At 41.3% G+C, this 18,534-nt stretch overlaps 1 protein-coding gene across 2 annotated transcripts in view; it reads left to right on the top strand.

Moving 5' to 3' along the window:
• The first annotated feature begins 1,932 nt into the window (after positions 1–1,932).
• Positions 1,933–18,534, top strand: part of ncapd3 (non-SMC condensin II complex, subunit D3) — a 107,983-nt gene continuing 91,381 nt past the window's right edge. The window contains exons 1-10 of one of the 2 annotated variants that reach the window (XM_053410809.1): positions 1,933–2,161; positions 8,050–8,219; positions 8,749–8,911; positions 10,215–10,381; positions 10,699–10,851; positions 11,001–11,062; positions 11,151–11,238; positions 12,220–12,353; positions 13,173–13,245; positions 13,448–13,573. In XM_053410809.1, the coding sequence (XP_053266784.1) occupies positions 2,110–2,161; positions 8,050–8,219; positions 8,749–8,911; positions 10,215–10,381; positions 10,699–10,851; positions 11,001–11,062; positions 11,151–11,238; positions 12,220–12,353; positions 13,173–13,245; positions 13,448–13,573 (1,188 nt within the window). In that variant the 5' untranslated portion in view covers positions 1,933–2,109. The remainder of the gene's footprint in view (positions 2,162–8,049; positions 8,220–8,748; positions 8,912–10,214; positions 10,382–10,698; positions 10,852–11,000; positions 11,063–11,150; positions 11,239–12,219; positions 12,354–13,172; positions 13,246–13,447; positions 13,574–18,534) is intronic. The other variant, XM_053410810.1, reaches the window with a different exon arrangement.

Below are 18,534 nucleotides of genomic sequence, written 5' to 3'. Positions count from 1 at the left end.
CCGGACGGGATGTAGTAAGCAGACCAATCACAAGCCTTGCGGGCTGCGTGAGGCTCGCGTCGCTTTGTCGTGTAGTTAGAAAAATTGGCGGACGCACGCAAGCCTGCAGAGGGCACGAAAGGGGCGTGTTGCGTGTCTTGCGTGCATGCGTGCGTGCGTGCAACCCGACTATAATTCGGCCTTTAGCCATTCTTTTTATAGTAAGGTTGAAATTTTTTATATTTTTTGTCAACAACCATTAACCACACCATGGCACAATCTAGTGCCTCTAAAGGCCCTCTTAGCTAGTCTTTCTTTAGCCAGTTGGTGAGGCAAACTAACTTGTTCACATTCTATGACAGTAAAGGCCGAATTATAGTCCTGCGACTGCAACCGCGGAAGGCCACGCAGCTGCATCGACGGACTCGTTTTGGTTTATACTTCCCTAACGTGCTGCGCGTGTTGCAACGCAATTCACCGCCAGAACCCTAGGCGGAGTAACGTTTTGTTTCGAAAACAAAACACACAAAGAAGAGACGTCTTCTTCTTCGTCGAATCTTTATTTACATCGCCACTCCGGCTCCTCATAGCCTATTTCTGGCGGAAAAATCGGCCAGTCAGTGACGGGTTATACAAGTGGTCATACTTTCGGATCTCTTCTGCCAAGTGCTCTTCTATTTGGTCCATATTCGTTCTTCTAAATCTTCCGTGATTTCTGCGTATTGTGGGGCATGAAACCGGAAACTAGACTCCGGACGGGATGTAGTAAGCAGACCAATCACAAGCCTTGCGGGCTGCGTGAGGCTCGCGTCGTTTTGTCGTGTAGTTAGAAAAATTGGCGGACGCACGCAAGCCCGCAGAGGGCACGAAAGGGGCGTGTTGCGTGTCTTGCGTGCATGCGTGCGTGCGTGCAACCCGACTATAATTCGGCCTTAAAGCAGACCGCTGCTTTTGCACAATGTGTCCTGTGAGTGATTCTGGTTTGGCGCATTCCACTTGAACGCCCCTCGCCGACCAACGCATGCTTCACGTTGAGGTGGTACTATAGGCTGGTATTGCTACGGTGAAACGATAACGTCTTCCTGCAGAGTGTGTATATCACCTTGGTTTTATCGAATGTTCGATCTTAGTTTTTTTGGAACACGATCTTCCCATCCAGAAGGTCCCCAGGTTTTAAACAGAATTATCCATGTTTGTTTGTTTGAATAGCAGCTGATGTCTGACTGCATTAGAGCGGCGACTAGGGCAGAGTGGGCGGAATTGTGGGTATATTGGAAGGTCCTTCTGCGCCTACGTTAAATGCGTTAAAAAAACACACAAATTAATCCTGTAATTTAATCATAACACGTTTACGCGTTATTTTTCACAGCTCTAATATATATATATATAATGTTGGCAGCCTTAGAAGAGTTCTTTTCTCTGGTGGTTCTGGGATTTGCGCAAGCGAACAGGTGCTGTTGGAATTTTTTTCTGAAAGGATATCTTTATTATGATAAACAGTGGCCATAGGGGAGCAAATGTGTTGCTCTATAAAAGCTGGATGTATAAATAATTAACATTTACTTTCCATAAGTAACTGAAGGTTTAATCTGGGCTCTGTATAAAATTGTAGGTGTAGAGCCGAGTTTATCAGTGTATGTATCTTCAGTTCTAAATGGTTGGCTTGGAAGCAAAATGCAGTGCTGTTGGATTTACTTCACACTGCACCGACCGCAGCGAAGAGCTGACCCATCACATGCCAGGGCTCTCTGACTGTGCAGGAGGATGTTTCTCTAGGTGTGTATGAGTCGCGCTGCAATTACACTGCTGAAACGCAATTGGCGGTAGAGTTCCTGAGCTTGTGTTGAGTGCCTCCGGTTTCTGGTCCGCTCATTTACAATTATCTATTGTCTCTGTTTAATTCAGAATAATGGCGAGTTCTAAGTGGATCGTGTTGGGTTTGGAGAAATTGCCTATTTGATCGCACCCCTCACTATTTCACTGCGAATGTATGAAAATCTATTTCTCTGATCAACACTTCATACCAGCTGGTGGCAGTAATGCACAAAATGGTTGCTTGCAAACGCCAATAAAATCCAAAAGAAATAGAAGAAGCCCACTTGTGGCGGGCTGATTCAAGGTATACGCAAAATGGAGTTAATCTCTGCTCTGAAGTTTCTTAAACTACATCAAGTACCAGAAGGTAAGTCTAAACTGTATCTAACTTGTCACTCCCGTTTCTTTTTATTCAATGGGGGTACATTTTTTTCCGCTTTGGGTGCTAAAGTCACCGTTTCCATGGTCCTGGTTTACAGGAAGAATTGCACCGGCACATCAAGTTACTCAAGACCGTTTGCTTTGGAAGCTATTACGCCCGGTGATCGTAGTTCACCCGCTTTACATTCAGCATCGATAAGCATACGCAACGTGGAGGCGGACACACTAAAGTTGTCATTGAGTCTAGCTAAACCAAGACCCCTGCCACCGCTGTTTGTTTCCTCCGTGTCAACATGGCAGTGTGACTTTTTCCCGTGGCTTTGCTTAGTTCTAGTCTGGTATGTACGACTATTTTTGCTGTGGGCGTCAGTGTATTTTGTCGAGCTGTGATTGTTACATTAATATCGTATTTCGACGCTAAGAGGTTTTTGCAAGTTAAATAAAGGATTTTAAAATGGAAAAAGTTGCACGTCATGATAAAGCTTTGTCTTAATGGAAGCAAGGATGTGACAGACAGCAAGGCAAAATCTATGTTTAGATAATCAAAACTATGCCTCTTTACCACGTTTCACATGAAATACACAATCACTGAATACAAGTAGACAGTGGACTTTATTTACTCCTTCGACTGACACAGCTACAACAAAGCAAGCACACATCTGACAGAAGAGAAGTTTAGTAAGTCTTCTAGATTTGCTTCATTGCACATGTCATGTTGACAACACACTCGACACAGTTCAGACGAATCATCTTTTGAAAACAAACAGATGATAGCTTTAGAGAAACAACTGAAAACAAATTATAGCCAAATCCAAACTGTTTCCTAATGAGCATTTTGGTTGTTTTATTCTCAATGTGGTCAGCTGTGGCTGAGAGGATAGAGTTGTCCTCCAACCACAAGGTTTTTATAGATAAGTGAGCACTGAAATTTTGCGTGTAGTCGAGATCAGAAATTGTTTTATGTTTAAGTCAAAGAAGCTTTATCGGCAGACATGACCATAATGTTGTACAACAAACAAACGTATAGACAAACAGACTAATAATAATAATATAATGGTAACAACATCAAGAAAAAAATGATAATTGTGAATGAACAGGGTATTAACAACCAAAAGTGTGTGTTTGTGTGTTGTAAATATATTTGTAAAACATTTTTCGAATGTCCTTTTGACCTCTTCTCTCAAAGAAAATGTTTCAACATTTTTGGGGTCTTAAATTACATTAATTGAGGTCTTTAAAAGGTCTTAAAAAGCATGAAACTTGACTTTTAAAATGGTGCAAGAACGCTTACATAAACTAAGCATAAGGTTATAGCTTTTCATTCCCCTGCTCTTCGGAATTGCCTTTTTCCCTGAGGTGTGAAGTCCTCCTTTCGACTTCGTTGCGTATGTGTTTTGAAGTCGGAATGTGGAGAAAACGTGCGCTGTAAACAAAGACTTGGTTTTTAAAGACGTTTTTAATGGTAGGACATGGGGAGAGTGTAACTTATCGTTCCGAAACATCCTGTTGTAACCAACTATAAATATTTGGCTGGTTTTCTATACCTGCAGACATATCGATGTGACTTTCAGCTGTGTTTATAGCCAGAGATCGTAAATGCGCCAGAATGAGCTTGGTGATAGGCCTGGTCGCTCAAAGTGCAGTCAGCCAATCAGAGGGGCTCAAGAGGCAGGTGAAAATGGCCTGTTCTGCCTGCAGCTTCAGAGAGAGGCAGAAGAGAGGACATGAAAATGCATATTGCAGCAGATTTTTCGACTTTTAACCACTGATGTGTCATCTTAGGGGTACCAATACCTCAAATTAAATCCCAGAAAGGTGTGAATATTTGCCCATTAACTATTGATAAGTTGTCACTTGGACTTAAAGATGAAGTGATTCGATTTCAGTAGTCAAAAGGGACACTTTATATGAATCTGAAAACAAGTACAAATGTGTACATGGAAACTGCACTGGTTTGCAGAAGCACACAACTGCAGCATAGTTATTAGGGCCCAAGCACCGAATTCGGTGGGAGGCCCTATTGAGATGATTATTAGGGCCCGAGCACCGAAATCGGTGAGAGGCCCTATTGTTATTGTAAAGATTATTATTTTTCTCCCGACAAAAGAATGGGCTTTTTGAGGGCTTCAACGTGCTCAAAGTTTCTAAACTTTGCAGTAAATTAGAAAGTGGTGAAAATGTACGTATTCTGGAGTATTTGGAAATGGGCGTGGCAAAATGGCTCAACAGCGCCACCTACGGAAAAGCCCCTCATTTAGCATTCACTGATCCTCACGAAAATGAGGATAGTTGTGTATCATGATTTTTCGTCACAGCGTGTGACCGTGGCGGGGCTTCAAAGTTTGATTACACGCCATCAAAACACAGGCTTCTGTATCTTGGACATATTTGGTCCAATTGAGTTGAAACTAGACATGTAAGACAAGATTCGCGACCTGAAGACATCAATACAGAAATCGTGACTTAAAATGACAGCGCTCCCTGGTGGCAGCAGGAAATGTCTTGTTTTTGGTATGTCTTACATTTGGATGTATTTCTCCTCATCCACTTTGCAAAACCATGTCAAACTGTATCAAATGGGTCTCAAGACATTGATAATGTAGGCATAAGATTACTGTGACTTTTCATCATGTGCGGATTATTAATGGCGTGGCATCAAAGTTCATCAGCTCCCCATGACCAGAGGTGTAAAAAGTACTGAAATATTGTACTCAAGTAAAAGTACCTTTACTTTGATGAAATTTTACTTAAGTAAAAGTACCCATCCAAAAATCTACTCAAGTAAAAAGTAGTTCATTTAAAATGTACTTTAAGTAAAAGTTACTTCCAACAACTTGATGGGGGCTGCTCCTATACAGTGCAAAAAGGACAAGGGGTCATAAATCCAATCCAAAAACTGTTATTTTTAATTAAAGGAGAATCTTTACATATACAAGTGCAATGACATTAAAAATGTCAAACATTTAACATGTCAACACAACATTTAAGAAGTTCTGGGAGGACATGTCAAGACATGAACCACATGACAGTTAAAATGACACTGTCCCACTGTATATTTAAACTTTGGTCCACCTTTAGAGCACTAGTCTACAAACTCTTGTTGAGGTTGAACAGCAGTGAACAGCATCCAGCACAGCCGAAGAGTCGCTCGCAGGCGGCCGAGGCAGGTAGGCCAGTAGGCTATTGCGTTTCAGGCAGTGTTGTTCAAAAGAACGCGTTCGTAAACACATTTTTATGAGAACGTTGAACTGAACGCAACTTAATGACAAATAATGAATTTGAACGGTGAACACGTTCATATTATCTGAGGTATTATCTAGCTAAAACGTTACGGAATGTTTTCCTTCTCCTGAGGAGAGACGCTGTCTAAATCGAACGCTTGCACCATGTCGTTGCGATCGTTGTTGTGTTTATTTGAAAATAAAGCAGTCTTACAGGGCAAAATACCGTCTGAAAGTTACAATTCTGTGGGAAATCATTTGAAAAAAAATAAGGGGGCCCCAGGAGTGAAGCTTGCATAGAGCGCCAAATGTTCTAGGGCAGGCCCTGTGTAGCGCAGTGATTCTCAAACTGTGTGTTGCGGAGGCATAACAGGTGGTGCGCGCGACCGGGAAGGGAAATGCGAGGCGGAATTAATATTATAGCCGAACTAATGTGTTGACGTCCGCATCTCTTTAATGGCGGAGCAGTAAACAAATCGCTCTTTCGCCGGAGCCAGGATTCGGAACCCGCAGCTCTTCAGCCGCTCTGCAGTGGCTCCCTGTGCAGTGTTCTGCATGTCACGCATATTTTTCGCGAACAGTGAACTTTACGATAAGTTTTCATATGTTGAACGTGCATGTTAGGGAATCGCATCCACTCTATGCAGCATCTACCACTGCAGTGAGAATTGCCTTGCGCCCTGAACTATGTTTTTTTTTTTTAACTCAGTAACAGATGTAATTTCCAATGTAGCGAAGTACAATACTTCAGTCAAAATCTGCTTAAGTAAAAGTAAAATTACCCATTTCAAAAACTACTCAAAAAATTACAAAGTACACAAAAACGACTCAATTACAGTAACGTGAGTAAATGTAATTCGTTACTTTACACCTCTGGCCATGACACACAAAATCACTATAACTTCGGTGATCAAGCGAGTCCAAAACTAGACATGTAAGACAGGGGTCCCGGCCTGATGACATCAACACAGAAATGATGACTTGAAATCACAGCGCCCCGTAGTGGCTACAGGAAGTGACACGTTTTTTACCTTGATGAACTGCTCCTGGCTGCTTTACAATATACAGCTCAAAAGAGCTCAGGCAAGTCATTGGATCATGGTCCGAATTGTGACATTTCCTCAAACCGTGTAAACATTGATGTGCGGCAAAGGATCATCCTTCGCTAAAGGACACAATGTTGTCATAACTCCAGTGTTCATAGTCCTATCACTACAAAACTTCTGTCACATGATAAGAGTCAAAGCCTGAACAGCTCTGTGTCAATATTTCCTCAGTGTCATAGTGCCACCTACTGATTCGCCATGAAACAGGAAGTACTTTGTTAATCCACTCTGCATTATCCAACCGGCTCCAAACTACTGACCTATGATCACAATCGTGATCTGAACAGCTCCATAAATACATTAGTTCAGGGTCAAAGTGCCACCTTCTGATCATTGTGAAAAGTAAGTTGTGGTAACATTGTCCAATTGACACAAAATTTCTCACGCTACATCAGAGCGCCTTCTTGAACAGATTTATATGCGTGTGTGTAATAATAGTGATGGAGCCACCTACTGGCAACAGGAGGTAAGCTTTGTTTTACAACTATCATTCCATTTACTTAACATTTTCACAGTGTAATATGCAATCTGATAGTGTGGACCGTAATGAGCAATTAGCAGGCAAGGATCGACATCACGTGACGGACGCAGTGCACAAAACGCATACAACGCAGAGACGTGCGCTTGGTCATCGATAATTTTCTCCACCGACCGCAACAGGCTTCAACGTGCGGTTGCTCGGGCCCGCCAGTGCTATAACGTAGCCCTAGTTCTAGTTTTCTTCTTGATCGATGCATAATTCCCTGGGGAATATGTGAAAATGTAAAAAAAAACGATCTTCTCTGTGTTAATGGTTGAAAGTAACTTGTTCTGTAAAGTGCTATGCTGGCCGTAAAAACTACATATTGTGGCAAGACAAGGAAAGGCAGAGACGCAGGTACTGTTTACTGTGGTTTATTCAGTAACAAGGAAGAACTCCTCCTTCGCGGTGGCTAACTTCACGGTGTCGAGGCGACGCGAACGTGCGAAAACGGGCATACCCGCAGTGGGAATGAAATGTTCCACGCCGTGTTTAGTAACCGTGGCAGAAAATGCGGGCGTTGTCAGCGAAGGAAATTCCGCCAGTAAGCGCTGGAAGACATCCTTTGACGCCGCGAAATTAGCGTGTGTTAACGGCCCGGGTCCCCCTGTCTGACACGGAAAAGACGAAAAAGACACAGCATCAATGAGCCTGCGATTAGCTACATCCACTAACAACCCATTAGTGCACAGAAAATCTGCTCCGATAATAGGAACCGTAATGGAAGCTACAACAAAGTCACACAGAAATTTGCGTCCATTGAAACACACAGTCACAGACTTTGTACCAAACGTCTCTATAGCCGAACCGTTAGCCGCTGTCAGACGCGGACCACTGCCACAATATGCTTTTTATAAATGGAGTCAGTTTTTTAGCTTTTGCAGTCAATTTTATATTAACTACAGATGTCGTCCAATATTTATATCTAAATTTGTCTGTTATGGTTTTGAATTACTGCAGATATTCGATTGATTGATGGCTTGATCAACGGTAACTGGAAATAATTAGTAACTGTTTATGATTTCAGCCTGGGTTGATGAAGTTTGGAATTCAGAATTCACAGAAAGGAAACCACTCGATAACACCATAGAAGAACAACTTGCAGCCAGTGGAGATGAGGCCTTCCGAGACCTCTATGAATGTTTACTGACCTATACCGGCGACCGGCAGTCTGTCAGCAGAGTTGTTGCTTCACAGGTAAAATCTGATCCGTCTTCTGTTCCACAGAACTAAAATGCTTGGCTCATATACAGGCCATGAGAAAATATGCATGTTTCTGTTGCTCATTTTCCAAATCATTCTGTAAGTTTCATAAATATGTCTACCTGTGCTGTACACTCATCCAAAATGTTTTCAACAATGTTAAAAACCAGAGAAATTCCAGATTTCTTTAGCGTAAAGGTTTTCAGTTTTGGTCACCTTTTTAAGCATTCATATCTGCAATTATCAGAACACACACACAAGGGTGATTTACAAAAAACGTCTTTTATTTATGTTTCTGACCTTGTTTAACTTCAGCTCAGGGTGAGTCTTAATTGTTTTACTTTGCGTGTCACATTTCATGCCCTCACATACCAAGAGAAGCAAAGGACAGATAGGATGATAAGTCATTTTGTTAAGCGTAATAAAATCTTTCCATGAGCTTGAATTTTTAGAAGATGTATTGTTTTTGTTTTCAATGTAATGCCAAAATAAAGTCCTGAATTAATCTCATGTTGCATTGCAGAATATCTGGGTGATTCTGGTGGAGAACAGGGTGTCAGTCAAATCTCTGGTGGCTGTGCTTTCCTTCTTTGTCCTGACAGGAAAAGACAAAGTGGCCGATACCCAGCAGAGAGTCAGCAGCCTGCATGCTGCTTCACTCTACCTGCTGCTGCTGGGAATCCCAGGTGAAAAAATATGAGAAATCTAGAAATACCTGAATAAGTCTGCTTGTCAGCCTTTGCAGTGGCTGCTCCTAAATTTCCCTAATACCCCTGAATCTCATTAATGCCCCTAAATCATTGCTTAAGACTTGGGTTGGGTGATGTGCTATAATGTCAGTACAGCCAATCGATGATATATACCTGCCGGTGTGTGCGTGCGTGCTGTGCTCCTATGTGCTGGGGTAAGTAAGTCTTGCAAACGGTTACTGCTGGCAAAAGATTGTAAAAACAGATCTGCAATGGCATTTGCATATACATCAACCCGCTTAGCACGATATTGTGTGATTTATTTAATTCGTTATTTTTTGTACCATTAAGATACAACAAAAACATATGGTAACAAGGTAATTTTTTTGAATAGTTTAAATTTTTCTATGGAGTAAGTACACATGACTAAAAAAAAATAATTGCAGATGGCCTTGTGTGAATCACCCATAGTATCGTATATTTATGGCGGGTTTTGATTTGTTATCGCATTGAAATGGTGGTGGACCACGACCAAGGTGGCAGCTGATGATGGATCCTAACTGGCGGCAATTGACAATGACTGTGGACTATAGTGGATCCGATCTTGATGATGGATCTTGCTGGCTGCTGACCATAGACTATGATTGAAGCAGGACTGCTTGATATATAATATTGAAGTTATCCTTCAATATGTTTACCCTCATCAATGCTGCTAAAAACTTTAATCTTGATGATGTTTTCCTACACTTGACATCTATTGCAAGTCTGTCTGTCCTGTAAGAGGGATCCCTAACATGTGTCTCTCTCTGAGGTTTCTATGTATTTTTACCCTGTTAAAAGGGTTTTTAGTAGTTTTTCCTTACTCTTGTTGAGGATTAAGGACAGAGGATGTCTCACCATGTTAAAGCCCTATGAGACAAAATGTGATTTGTGAATATAAGCTATACAAATAAAATTTGATTGAAATGCTTTTGAGCAGATTAGTGGTTGTCACAGCGATCTCTTCTGGTAAAAAAGGGAACCAGCTTCCTGGACAGAAAAGTTCAACTTGAAGTTACTTCGATAACAGCAAATATTACTCAGTAGTACAGGCCTCTGGTTGAGATGTGCAGTCAGATAATCTGAAAGTTTGGCAGCAAAACAGGTGTAGGCAGGTATGTAAACTGAAGGAGGTTTGCAATTGAATATAATGGATATCGATTTCTTGAATACACAAAACATTTGTTTACATTTTCATAGTGCTCTGCATTTGTTTGTTGGCTATTTTTTTATTTGACCCATCTGTGTTTATTGCTTCCAGGGAGCATCGCCAACAAAGTTTTCCATGAGGTTTTATTGGACACATGTTCTGACTTGAGCTCTCACTGCTGGCCTCACGACTCTGGAAAAAAGCGCAAGAGGGATGGCCTTAAGACTTCTCAGACAGAGGGCAAACGGTCCAAACCGCAGCAAAAAGGCACTCCAGATGTATGATCCTCTGACAGAAATCAATCAAACCCATGGAACCATTATATGATGTGATGATGCAACATTAGAGACTTTTATACACTAACTTTACATAGAGTTTCTTCTTGCACATTAAACTTTTTGCTCAGATTTTTGTTAGAATACCATGTATGCATCACTAAGATTTACAAAAGTTTGACATACAAATGAAAATTATTCAGATTGTGGTTTAAATACATTTGCATCATTGCTGTATCTTGCACAGATGTACCAAATGTATGATATGTATTTTAGGAAATTAAATGTTTGGAAATGATGGTGCTTATTGTTATCCTCAGATTGAGGTGGATGAGGAAGAGGAGCTTTATTTCTCTGGTGTCGACTTGTTGAAGATCAGAGATGCTGTATTTCTCCTCGTTCAAACCATCATCAGACTTCTGCAGACATTTCCACTCAAAGACAGACCACAGAGTGCCATCAACTGCACCCAGGTAACGACAGGTCCACCATTACCCTCACTTCATACTACACTGGGAAGATTACCAAAACATTTTGGACAATTTGAATGTGAAAACTAAGTCTGTCTCTTAAACTGAAAGAACACAACTTGAATAAAGATAGAAAAAACATTTCCTTGCAGATCTTCAGTAAGCTGCTTTACTTTGAGCCAGTCCTTGGACACTTAAACTTTGCTGCCGTACAGTGAGTTTTCTGACATCTTGTTCTGTCATGTAAAAAAATATATCAAGGACATGAAAGAGGAGACAATAATTGTGTTATTTCTGCACAGAGATATCACCAAGCTGAGGAGTGTTCCTGAGATGGCTTTCTATGGCCTGCAGCTGCTCTGCTCACCAAAACATGGAAACCAGAGAGAAGTAAAATCAAATGCAAAATCATAGTGGGACCACAACTTGCCAACTTGTTTGATTTTAATTCCAACATATCTCACTGAATGCGAAATTCAAGCTGCCAAGTTGGGAAACTTTTGTTCCACCTGCTCTGGTGTGACTGGAATCTAATAGCCCTTTCTCTCTTTTTGTACTGACTCATAGAAATCACATGCCATTCACAAAGACATGAATGAAAAGCAAGATATACAGGGCCAGTTCAGGCTAAGCCAAGTTTTGTGATTCCAATGGCTTTTAGAAAGTAGTCTGCTTGTATTTGATATGACAACAATTCTTACCTTTTTTCATTGTAAACAAAGGGGATGTTGATGTTAAAGAACAGAGACCAGAGTAAGTATTGTAACTGGGCTAAAAACAAGCCATGACCACAGACAAACCAGCATGATGTAAAGAAAGTAAATTAAAAATGATCTCTTTTTTTTTTTTTTAAATGCTGGTGCCTGTACTACGAAGGGAGTTCAAAATAGAATCAATAAATCAATCTAATTTGTATAGAACACATTCACAAATCCCAGCACCAGGCTCAATATGAAGACTATTTCATAGCTGGGCCGCGCAGGATTTGAGAAGCCTGCTGTGACGGACAGTTTTGAAGCAGTGGGGCCCACTTCTGGTCCCCTGCAGCCTGGGACTCAGCTTTCTTGTGGCAAGAGATGGCTTTAAGGCCTCTCAAACCCCCACTGATGTTGTTAGGCTGCAACTGGTCCTCCATCTTCCTCCTCTAGCTATTAGTTCCCTCCCTGATCCTCCGCCTCAGCTCCTTCTGAAGAGCTTTTAGCTCCTCCTTGTCTCGGGACCTAAAAGTCCTCTTTTTGTCCTTAAGCAGGGACATTTATGTCCGAATGAATCCATGGTTTGTTGTTGTTAAGTCATGACAAATATAAACAATTGTGTTCTTAACAAATGTGTTTCTGATGTTTCTAATCTAAACATATGTCTGTTGTCCAGTCCTTGCAAAGGGTTTTCCACTGCCTTCTCTACGTCATTCTGATGATGAATAAAGGCAACAGGGGCAAACCCTCCCTCCTCATACTCAGCCAGGCCATCCTCTCCACCCGCGACCAGGCCATACATTTTGTTTGGTAAACAGCTGTGATTTGATCAAATGTTAGACAAAACACTAAAATTTGATACAGTAATTTTGATGATATTTGAACCAAGTGATTCATAGTGGCATAAAGTAATTATCTTTTTGTCTCTTGTATCCACATGAAAGATTCAGTGAAGGTCAACATTTAACTTTAAAATGGCAGGCTTGACTGAAACCCTTTTCACGGGTCACAATGAGGATCTGTCAAAACTATGGAAGCCCATTTCTTCCATTGTGATGAAGAAAATAAAAATCTGCATCTTATAATTATGACTTAGTATCTCATTATTATGATATTCTCTTATAATTATGAGTAAGTATCTCATTATTATGAGATACATGATTTTTTTTTCTTCTTCACAGTGGCTAATATGGGGTCCATACAAAACATTGCTAAATGGAAGAAATTACGTTTTGTGATTCTTTAGCTTTATAAAATGTATGTTTTATAAGCATCAGTCTTCCGCATCAAAATCGGAGGCATGCTTAAAAAAATGTGAATGTTAAATTATAAAATAATGTATCACTGGTTTTTACAAAGAAACCTGTACATGCTTTCTTCATGGTTACTGTGCCTTTCTGTATCTTATTAGTTGCATCACACATTACAATTGTCCCGAGCATTTGAAAATGGTGATATGAACCAATCCCACGTCCATATGGATATGTGGGAATCTGTATGATTGGTATATGAAAAGTTAATGCTTCACTTGGTTTTTATTGTAAACTATTTATTGTATGTCCAACTTTTAAACTGCAGACATGTCACAAATGTATGTATTACTTTCCACATGATTTTATGTCTTTACAGTCATCTTGTGGATGAGCTAAAGCAGCTGGCATTGCCTTTCCTGCATATCCTATTGCAGCATATCTGCTTCCAGGTGAATCATCCAGGACACACTCTACAATTACACACTCGCCATAAAAAAAATGACTAAAGTCAGATGCCAATCTCAGCTATTTCTGTTTTGAAGTTATGAGGATTTTCACATCAAATGTGATGAATGTATTGCTAGAATAGTTTGCTGTTAGATTGTTATTAGCTGATGCATTCCGAAGCCTTTCTCTGCTGTGGATGTTTAGATGGTGGAAAAGAGTGAGTTTCGAATCCATGGAGCCCAGGCTGTGGGTATGCTTACATCTGAGATGACCAGCACAGACTATGCCGGTTTCATCAAGTGGCTATTCAACCTTTCCAGACACTCAAAGGTAATGCATCCCAGTCATAGACTGTATACAAAGATGGACAACATGATGCGTAGTAAAGGTACTTAATCCCGCCTTAGTGGAATGGGCATTGAACCAAACTAAAAAGTAAAAAGCATTTTTCCCAAAGATGTATTCTGTCATTTAAGTTAGTCCTTACTTATGTAATGTATGGATTGAACATGATATTTTGGCGTGATGTATGTTATTTTCACACTTTCTACAAGATCCTAATACAGACTTAATCTGATAGAGTTCAAATTTGGTATATATCAGGTTCGGGACTTTTCTGTATAAAGTTGTATTTTCAGCGTGTTTGGTGCAGGTGGTGTGGAAACAAATTTCCATGATTTGCATATGTGTATGTCTAATTTGCCTCAAACTTGTCATGTACAACAGATGACATGGATTTGTTCTAGATGGATCCATATGATCCATGTCGTTTGTGTCAATAATATTCATAGTGCCCCCTAGCTGAAACAGGAAACATCATGTTTACATTTGGTGTCCTGCAGCTAGCCCGTTTACCCGATGCATGTGAATTTTGTTTAGGAGAGCCTAAAGGAGTTGGCCATACCGTACAATGAAGCTTGTTAGTTTTCATCAGGGCGTGTCCATGGTGTTGCTGCAAATGTCGATGTCTTGCCATACAACTTCAAGTATCTGTAACTTCCATGTTTTCGCTCCGATCACTGTCAGACTTCATACGTGTGACAAAAGTCACGCCCTGAAAACATTTCTATGCCAATATACTAAATAGTTTCTGCGCCCCATACCTTTGACAGGAAGTACCATGTTTTATACTGTGACATGCTACACCTAGATTAAATTTTTTAGAAGAAAACTAAATAAGTTAAATCAAAAGTAGTTAATTTACATACAAATAGGACACCTCAGGACATGAGATCATATTCAGAACTTACCTCTCAAATAGGCAGTGTGCAGTGCACGTGTGCACAATTATTAGGCAAGTGAGTATTTTGACCGTATCATCCTTTTTATGCATATTTTCCAACTCCAAGCTGTATAAACTCGAATGCCTATTGGATTTAAGCATATCAGGTGATGTGTATTTGTGTAATGAGGGAGATCAACACCCTATATCAAGGTGTGCATAATTATTAGGCAGCTTCTTTTCCTCAGGCAAAATGGGTCAAAAAAGAGATTTATCAGACTGAAATGTAAAAGATTATAAAAAGTCTTTCAGAGGAATGCAGCACTCTTCAAATTGCTAAGATATTGGGGCTTGATCACAGAACCATCAAACGGTTTGTTGCAAATAGTCAACAGGGTGTTGAGAAAATAAGACTCAAATTAACTGCCAAAGATTCGAGAAGAATCAAACGTCAAGCTACCATGAACCCAATATCCTCCAGTGCTGACATATTCCAGAATTGCAACCTACCTGGAGTGCCCAGATGTACAAGGTGTTCAGTGCTCAGAGACATGGCCAAGGTAAGGAAGGCTGAAACCCGACCACCACTGAACAAGACACATAAGTTGAAATGTCATGACTGGGCCAACTCCACTTCGACTCAGACTCCGGCCAGGTGTAGGTTGGGTACTGGTATGGGCTGGTATTATTAAAGATGAGGGACTTCCGGTGTAGCGACTAATGGAGTAGGACGCGTTTCTCTGAGCTCCTGCAACAACTTCAAAATTTATTTTAGGTACACCTTTTGCATCTTTCTTCGGTGTGTGTTTTCCCCACCTTCATAATCTGAATTTAACGCCGTCTTTTTGCCGACCAAAAGCCAAACCACCTGTACCATCACCGCGGCCTGCTTCGCACACCGCATCCCCGCCTCGTAGTGACCCCCCCTCCTGCCTGGTCGAAGCCGCCGGTGGCACTCCTTCACACGACTTTAAGGCCGAGCTGCTCTCGTCACTCCGTGTTGAGATGGCGGCTATTTTCAAGACTGAGCTTCAGGCTGCCTTGACGCTCAAGATTGAGCTACAGGCAGTGAAGTCGGAGTTATCTAACAGCATTACAAACATCCAGTCTGATGTGCGTACTCTGAAGAACACTGTAGGTGAAATGGAAACATCGCTTTCCTCCTGCGCCGATGACATTACTACGTTACAGGCTAAAGTGGAGCATCTGTCAACTAAACTGATAAGACTGGACAATAAATGCGAGGATTTGGAGGCGAGATCGCGGCGCAATAACATACGGTTAGTGGGAATTCCCGAAGATTTTTCAACCTCTTCTGCTGCTACGGATATTTCCTCTCTACTCAAGGAGGCTTTTAAGCTGGAGAAGGAGCCTCTCGTGGACCTCGCTCATCGTACTCCCCAGCCAAAGCCGAAGCCCGGAGAGCGCCCTCGCCCCATAATCGCTCGTCTACACTATCAAACAGACGGTGTGGACATATTGCGCCGAGCCAGGGCCCAACAACGGATTAAGATTGGACAGTTGAGTTTCTCCGTCTTTCCCGACCATACCCCGAAGACGGCTCGTGCCCGAGCCGCCTTTAATGATGTCCGACGCCGGCTCCGCGAAGTACCGGGGATCCGCTATTGTCTGCTCTACCCGGCGCGCCTCCGGATCACTCACAACGGTGCGGAGAGGGAGTTTAATTCAGCAGAAGAGGCCATCGCATTCATTCAGGTCGCTCAACATGTAAGAGAACCGAGATGTGATACACACCGTTGAGGAAGCAGTGACAGTTGATATTGACATTTATTACTTTTTTCAGTTAATCTGTTTCCTCTTATTTTCATAAACACACAGTATGTGGTTTTTCAGTTTAACGTGGTCTTGATTGGTTGTACCTTTCTGTCAAATGTTGCTAGGCTTGCAGGAGCTCAACCCGAAGCTTGATAGTTATGCAAAAAGCCGTAAGTGTTCAATTTAGGGATCTGACTCCTTGTGGAGTTAGCACTGGGTTCTCCATCGTTTGGGGATGGGGTCGTTGTAAGTGCGGTGGGGGGGTGGTTCAGTGTGTTTGTTGTTGTTTGTTTTGTTTTTTTCTTTTCTCTTCTTCTTCCTTCCTTGGGGATCCGCATTCAGTTTATTTCTATCTCTAGGAATTTAACATATGGCCACCAATACTAATGCTTCTGATGTCCCACTTACTGGGTCCTCTGTGAGATTCTTGAGCTGGAATATTAAAGGCATGGGGAGTCCAATTAAGAGATCAAGGAAATTTGCTCATTTGAAACGTCTTAAAGCGGACTTAGTGTTTCTGCAGGAAACCCACATGTGCACTAAAGATCAGGTCAGGCTTAAATGTCCCTGGGTTTCTGAGGTGTTTCACTCTAATTTCAATTCTAAGGCCAGGGGGGTTGCTATTTTAATTGGTAAGTCCATTCAGTTTTCAGCTTCTAAGGTTATATCAGACAAAAACGGCAGATACTTAATTGTTACAGGTAGGCTATTCCATATTCCCATTTTATTAGTTAACATGTATGCCCCCAATTTCGATTATCCACACTTTATGAATAAGCTATTTGAACGTCTTCCCTCATTGAACAACAGCCTCCTTATAATTGGCGGGGACATGAACTGTGTAATTGATCCCAACCTAGACCGCTCCAACCCACGAACTCTGACCCCTTCTTCAATGTCGAGGTCACTTTCAGATTTTGTGTCCAAGAACGGTTGCACTGATCCTTGGAGATTTTATAACCCTCGTACCAAGGAATATTCCTTCTTTTCTCAGATGCATCAATCTTTCTCTCGGATTGATTATTATTTTATTGATGCTAAACTAATTCCCAAAGTACTGTCTGTTAGTTATCATCCTATTGTTATTTCTGACCACGCCCCTCTCTCTTTATATATTCAGTTCTCTTCACAACCCCGGTACTCAACACCTTGGAGGTTCAATAAATTACTTCTCTCAGATGATAAGTTCACCAAATTTATTACAACTAAAATTGATGATTATATCTCTCTAAATCAAAATGATATGGAACCAGTTTCATGTTCACTGCTGTGGGAATCATTAAAAGTATACTTGCGGGGACAAATTATTTCCTACTCTGCCCACTTGAATAAGTCCCGTAAAGCCAAATTGCAAGAACTCTCTATCAATATCACCAAATTGGACCAACAACTCGCTACTTGCCCCTCTCCCAGTTTACTTAAACAGCGTGTTGACCTACAGACTGAATTCGATCTCATCACCACTAGTGATGCAGAGCGACTTCTTTTACGATCACGCTCCACATATTATGAACATGGTGACAAGGCATGTCGGCTCCTGGCCCATCAACTATGTCGCCAGGCAGCCTCACGTATGATCCCTCAGATAAAAGATTCATCTGGCTCATTGCATAAGGATCCGGCCACAATCAATTCTGTCTTTCACTCATTCTATTCCTCTTTATATAAATATGAATCTCCACCTGACACCACTGAATTGAATTCATTCCTAGATAGCCTCAACTTTCCTGTGTTAAGCTCAGATCACTCTCGCTGTGAGAATTATGCAGAATAACAAAGCTCCTGGCCCTGATGGATTTCCAGTGGAATTTTATAAGAAATTTCAGGATAAATTGTCCCCTTTACTACATGCTGTTTATAAGGAATCACTGGAACATGGCCCTCTCCCTCCCACTTTAAGGCAAGCCTCCATAAGTCTCCTCTTAAAAAAAGATAAAGATCCGAAATCTCTGCAGCTCATACAGACCTTTCATTAATAAATGTAGATGCTAAGATCCTTGCTAAAGCTTTGGCCTATCGCCTGGAGAACATTGTACCAACTATTGTCTCACATGAGCAAACTGGGTTTGTTAAGGGGCGGCAGTTATTCTTTAATGTCCGAACACTCCTAAATATTATTTACTCTAAAACTGCCACAACAACACCTGAAGTAGTGATCTCGGTCGATGCTGAAAAAGCATTCGATAGGGTTGAATGGGACTATTTATTTACTGTACTAAAGAAGTTTGGTCTAGGGAATGGGTTCATTTCGTGGATACTTCTCCTTTACGCATCTCCACAAGCAAACATTTCC

This window comes from Pleuronectes platessa, chromosome 19 (genome assembly GCF_947347685.1).
Source record: "Pleuronectes platessa chromosome 19, fPlePla1.1, whole genome shotgun sequence".
Taxonomy (NCBI): Eukaryota; Metazoa; Chordata; class Actinopteri; order Pleuronectiformes; family Pleuronectidae; genus Pleuronectes; species Pleuronectes platessa.
Note: the sequence above shows the minus strand (reverse complement) of the source record. Positions and strands in the feature narration are given on the sequence as shown.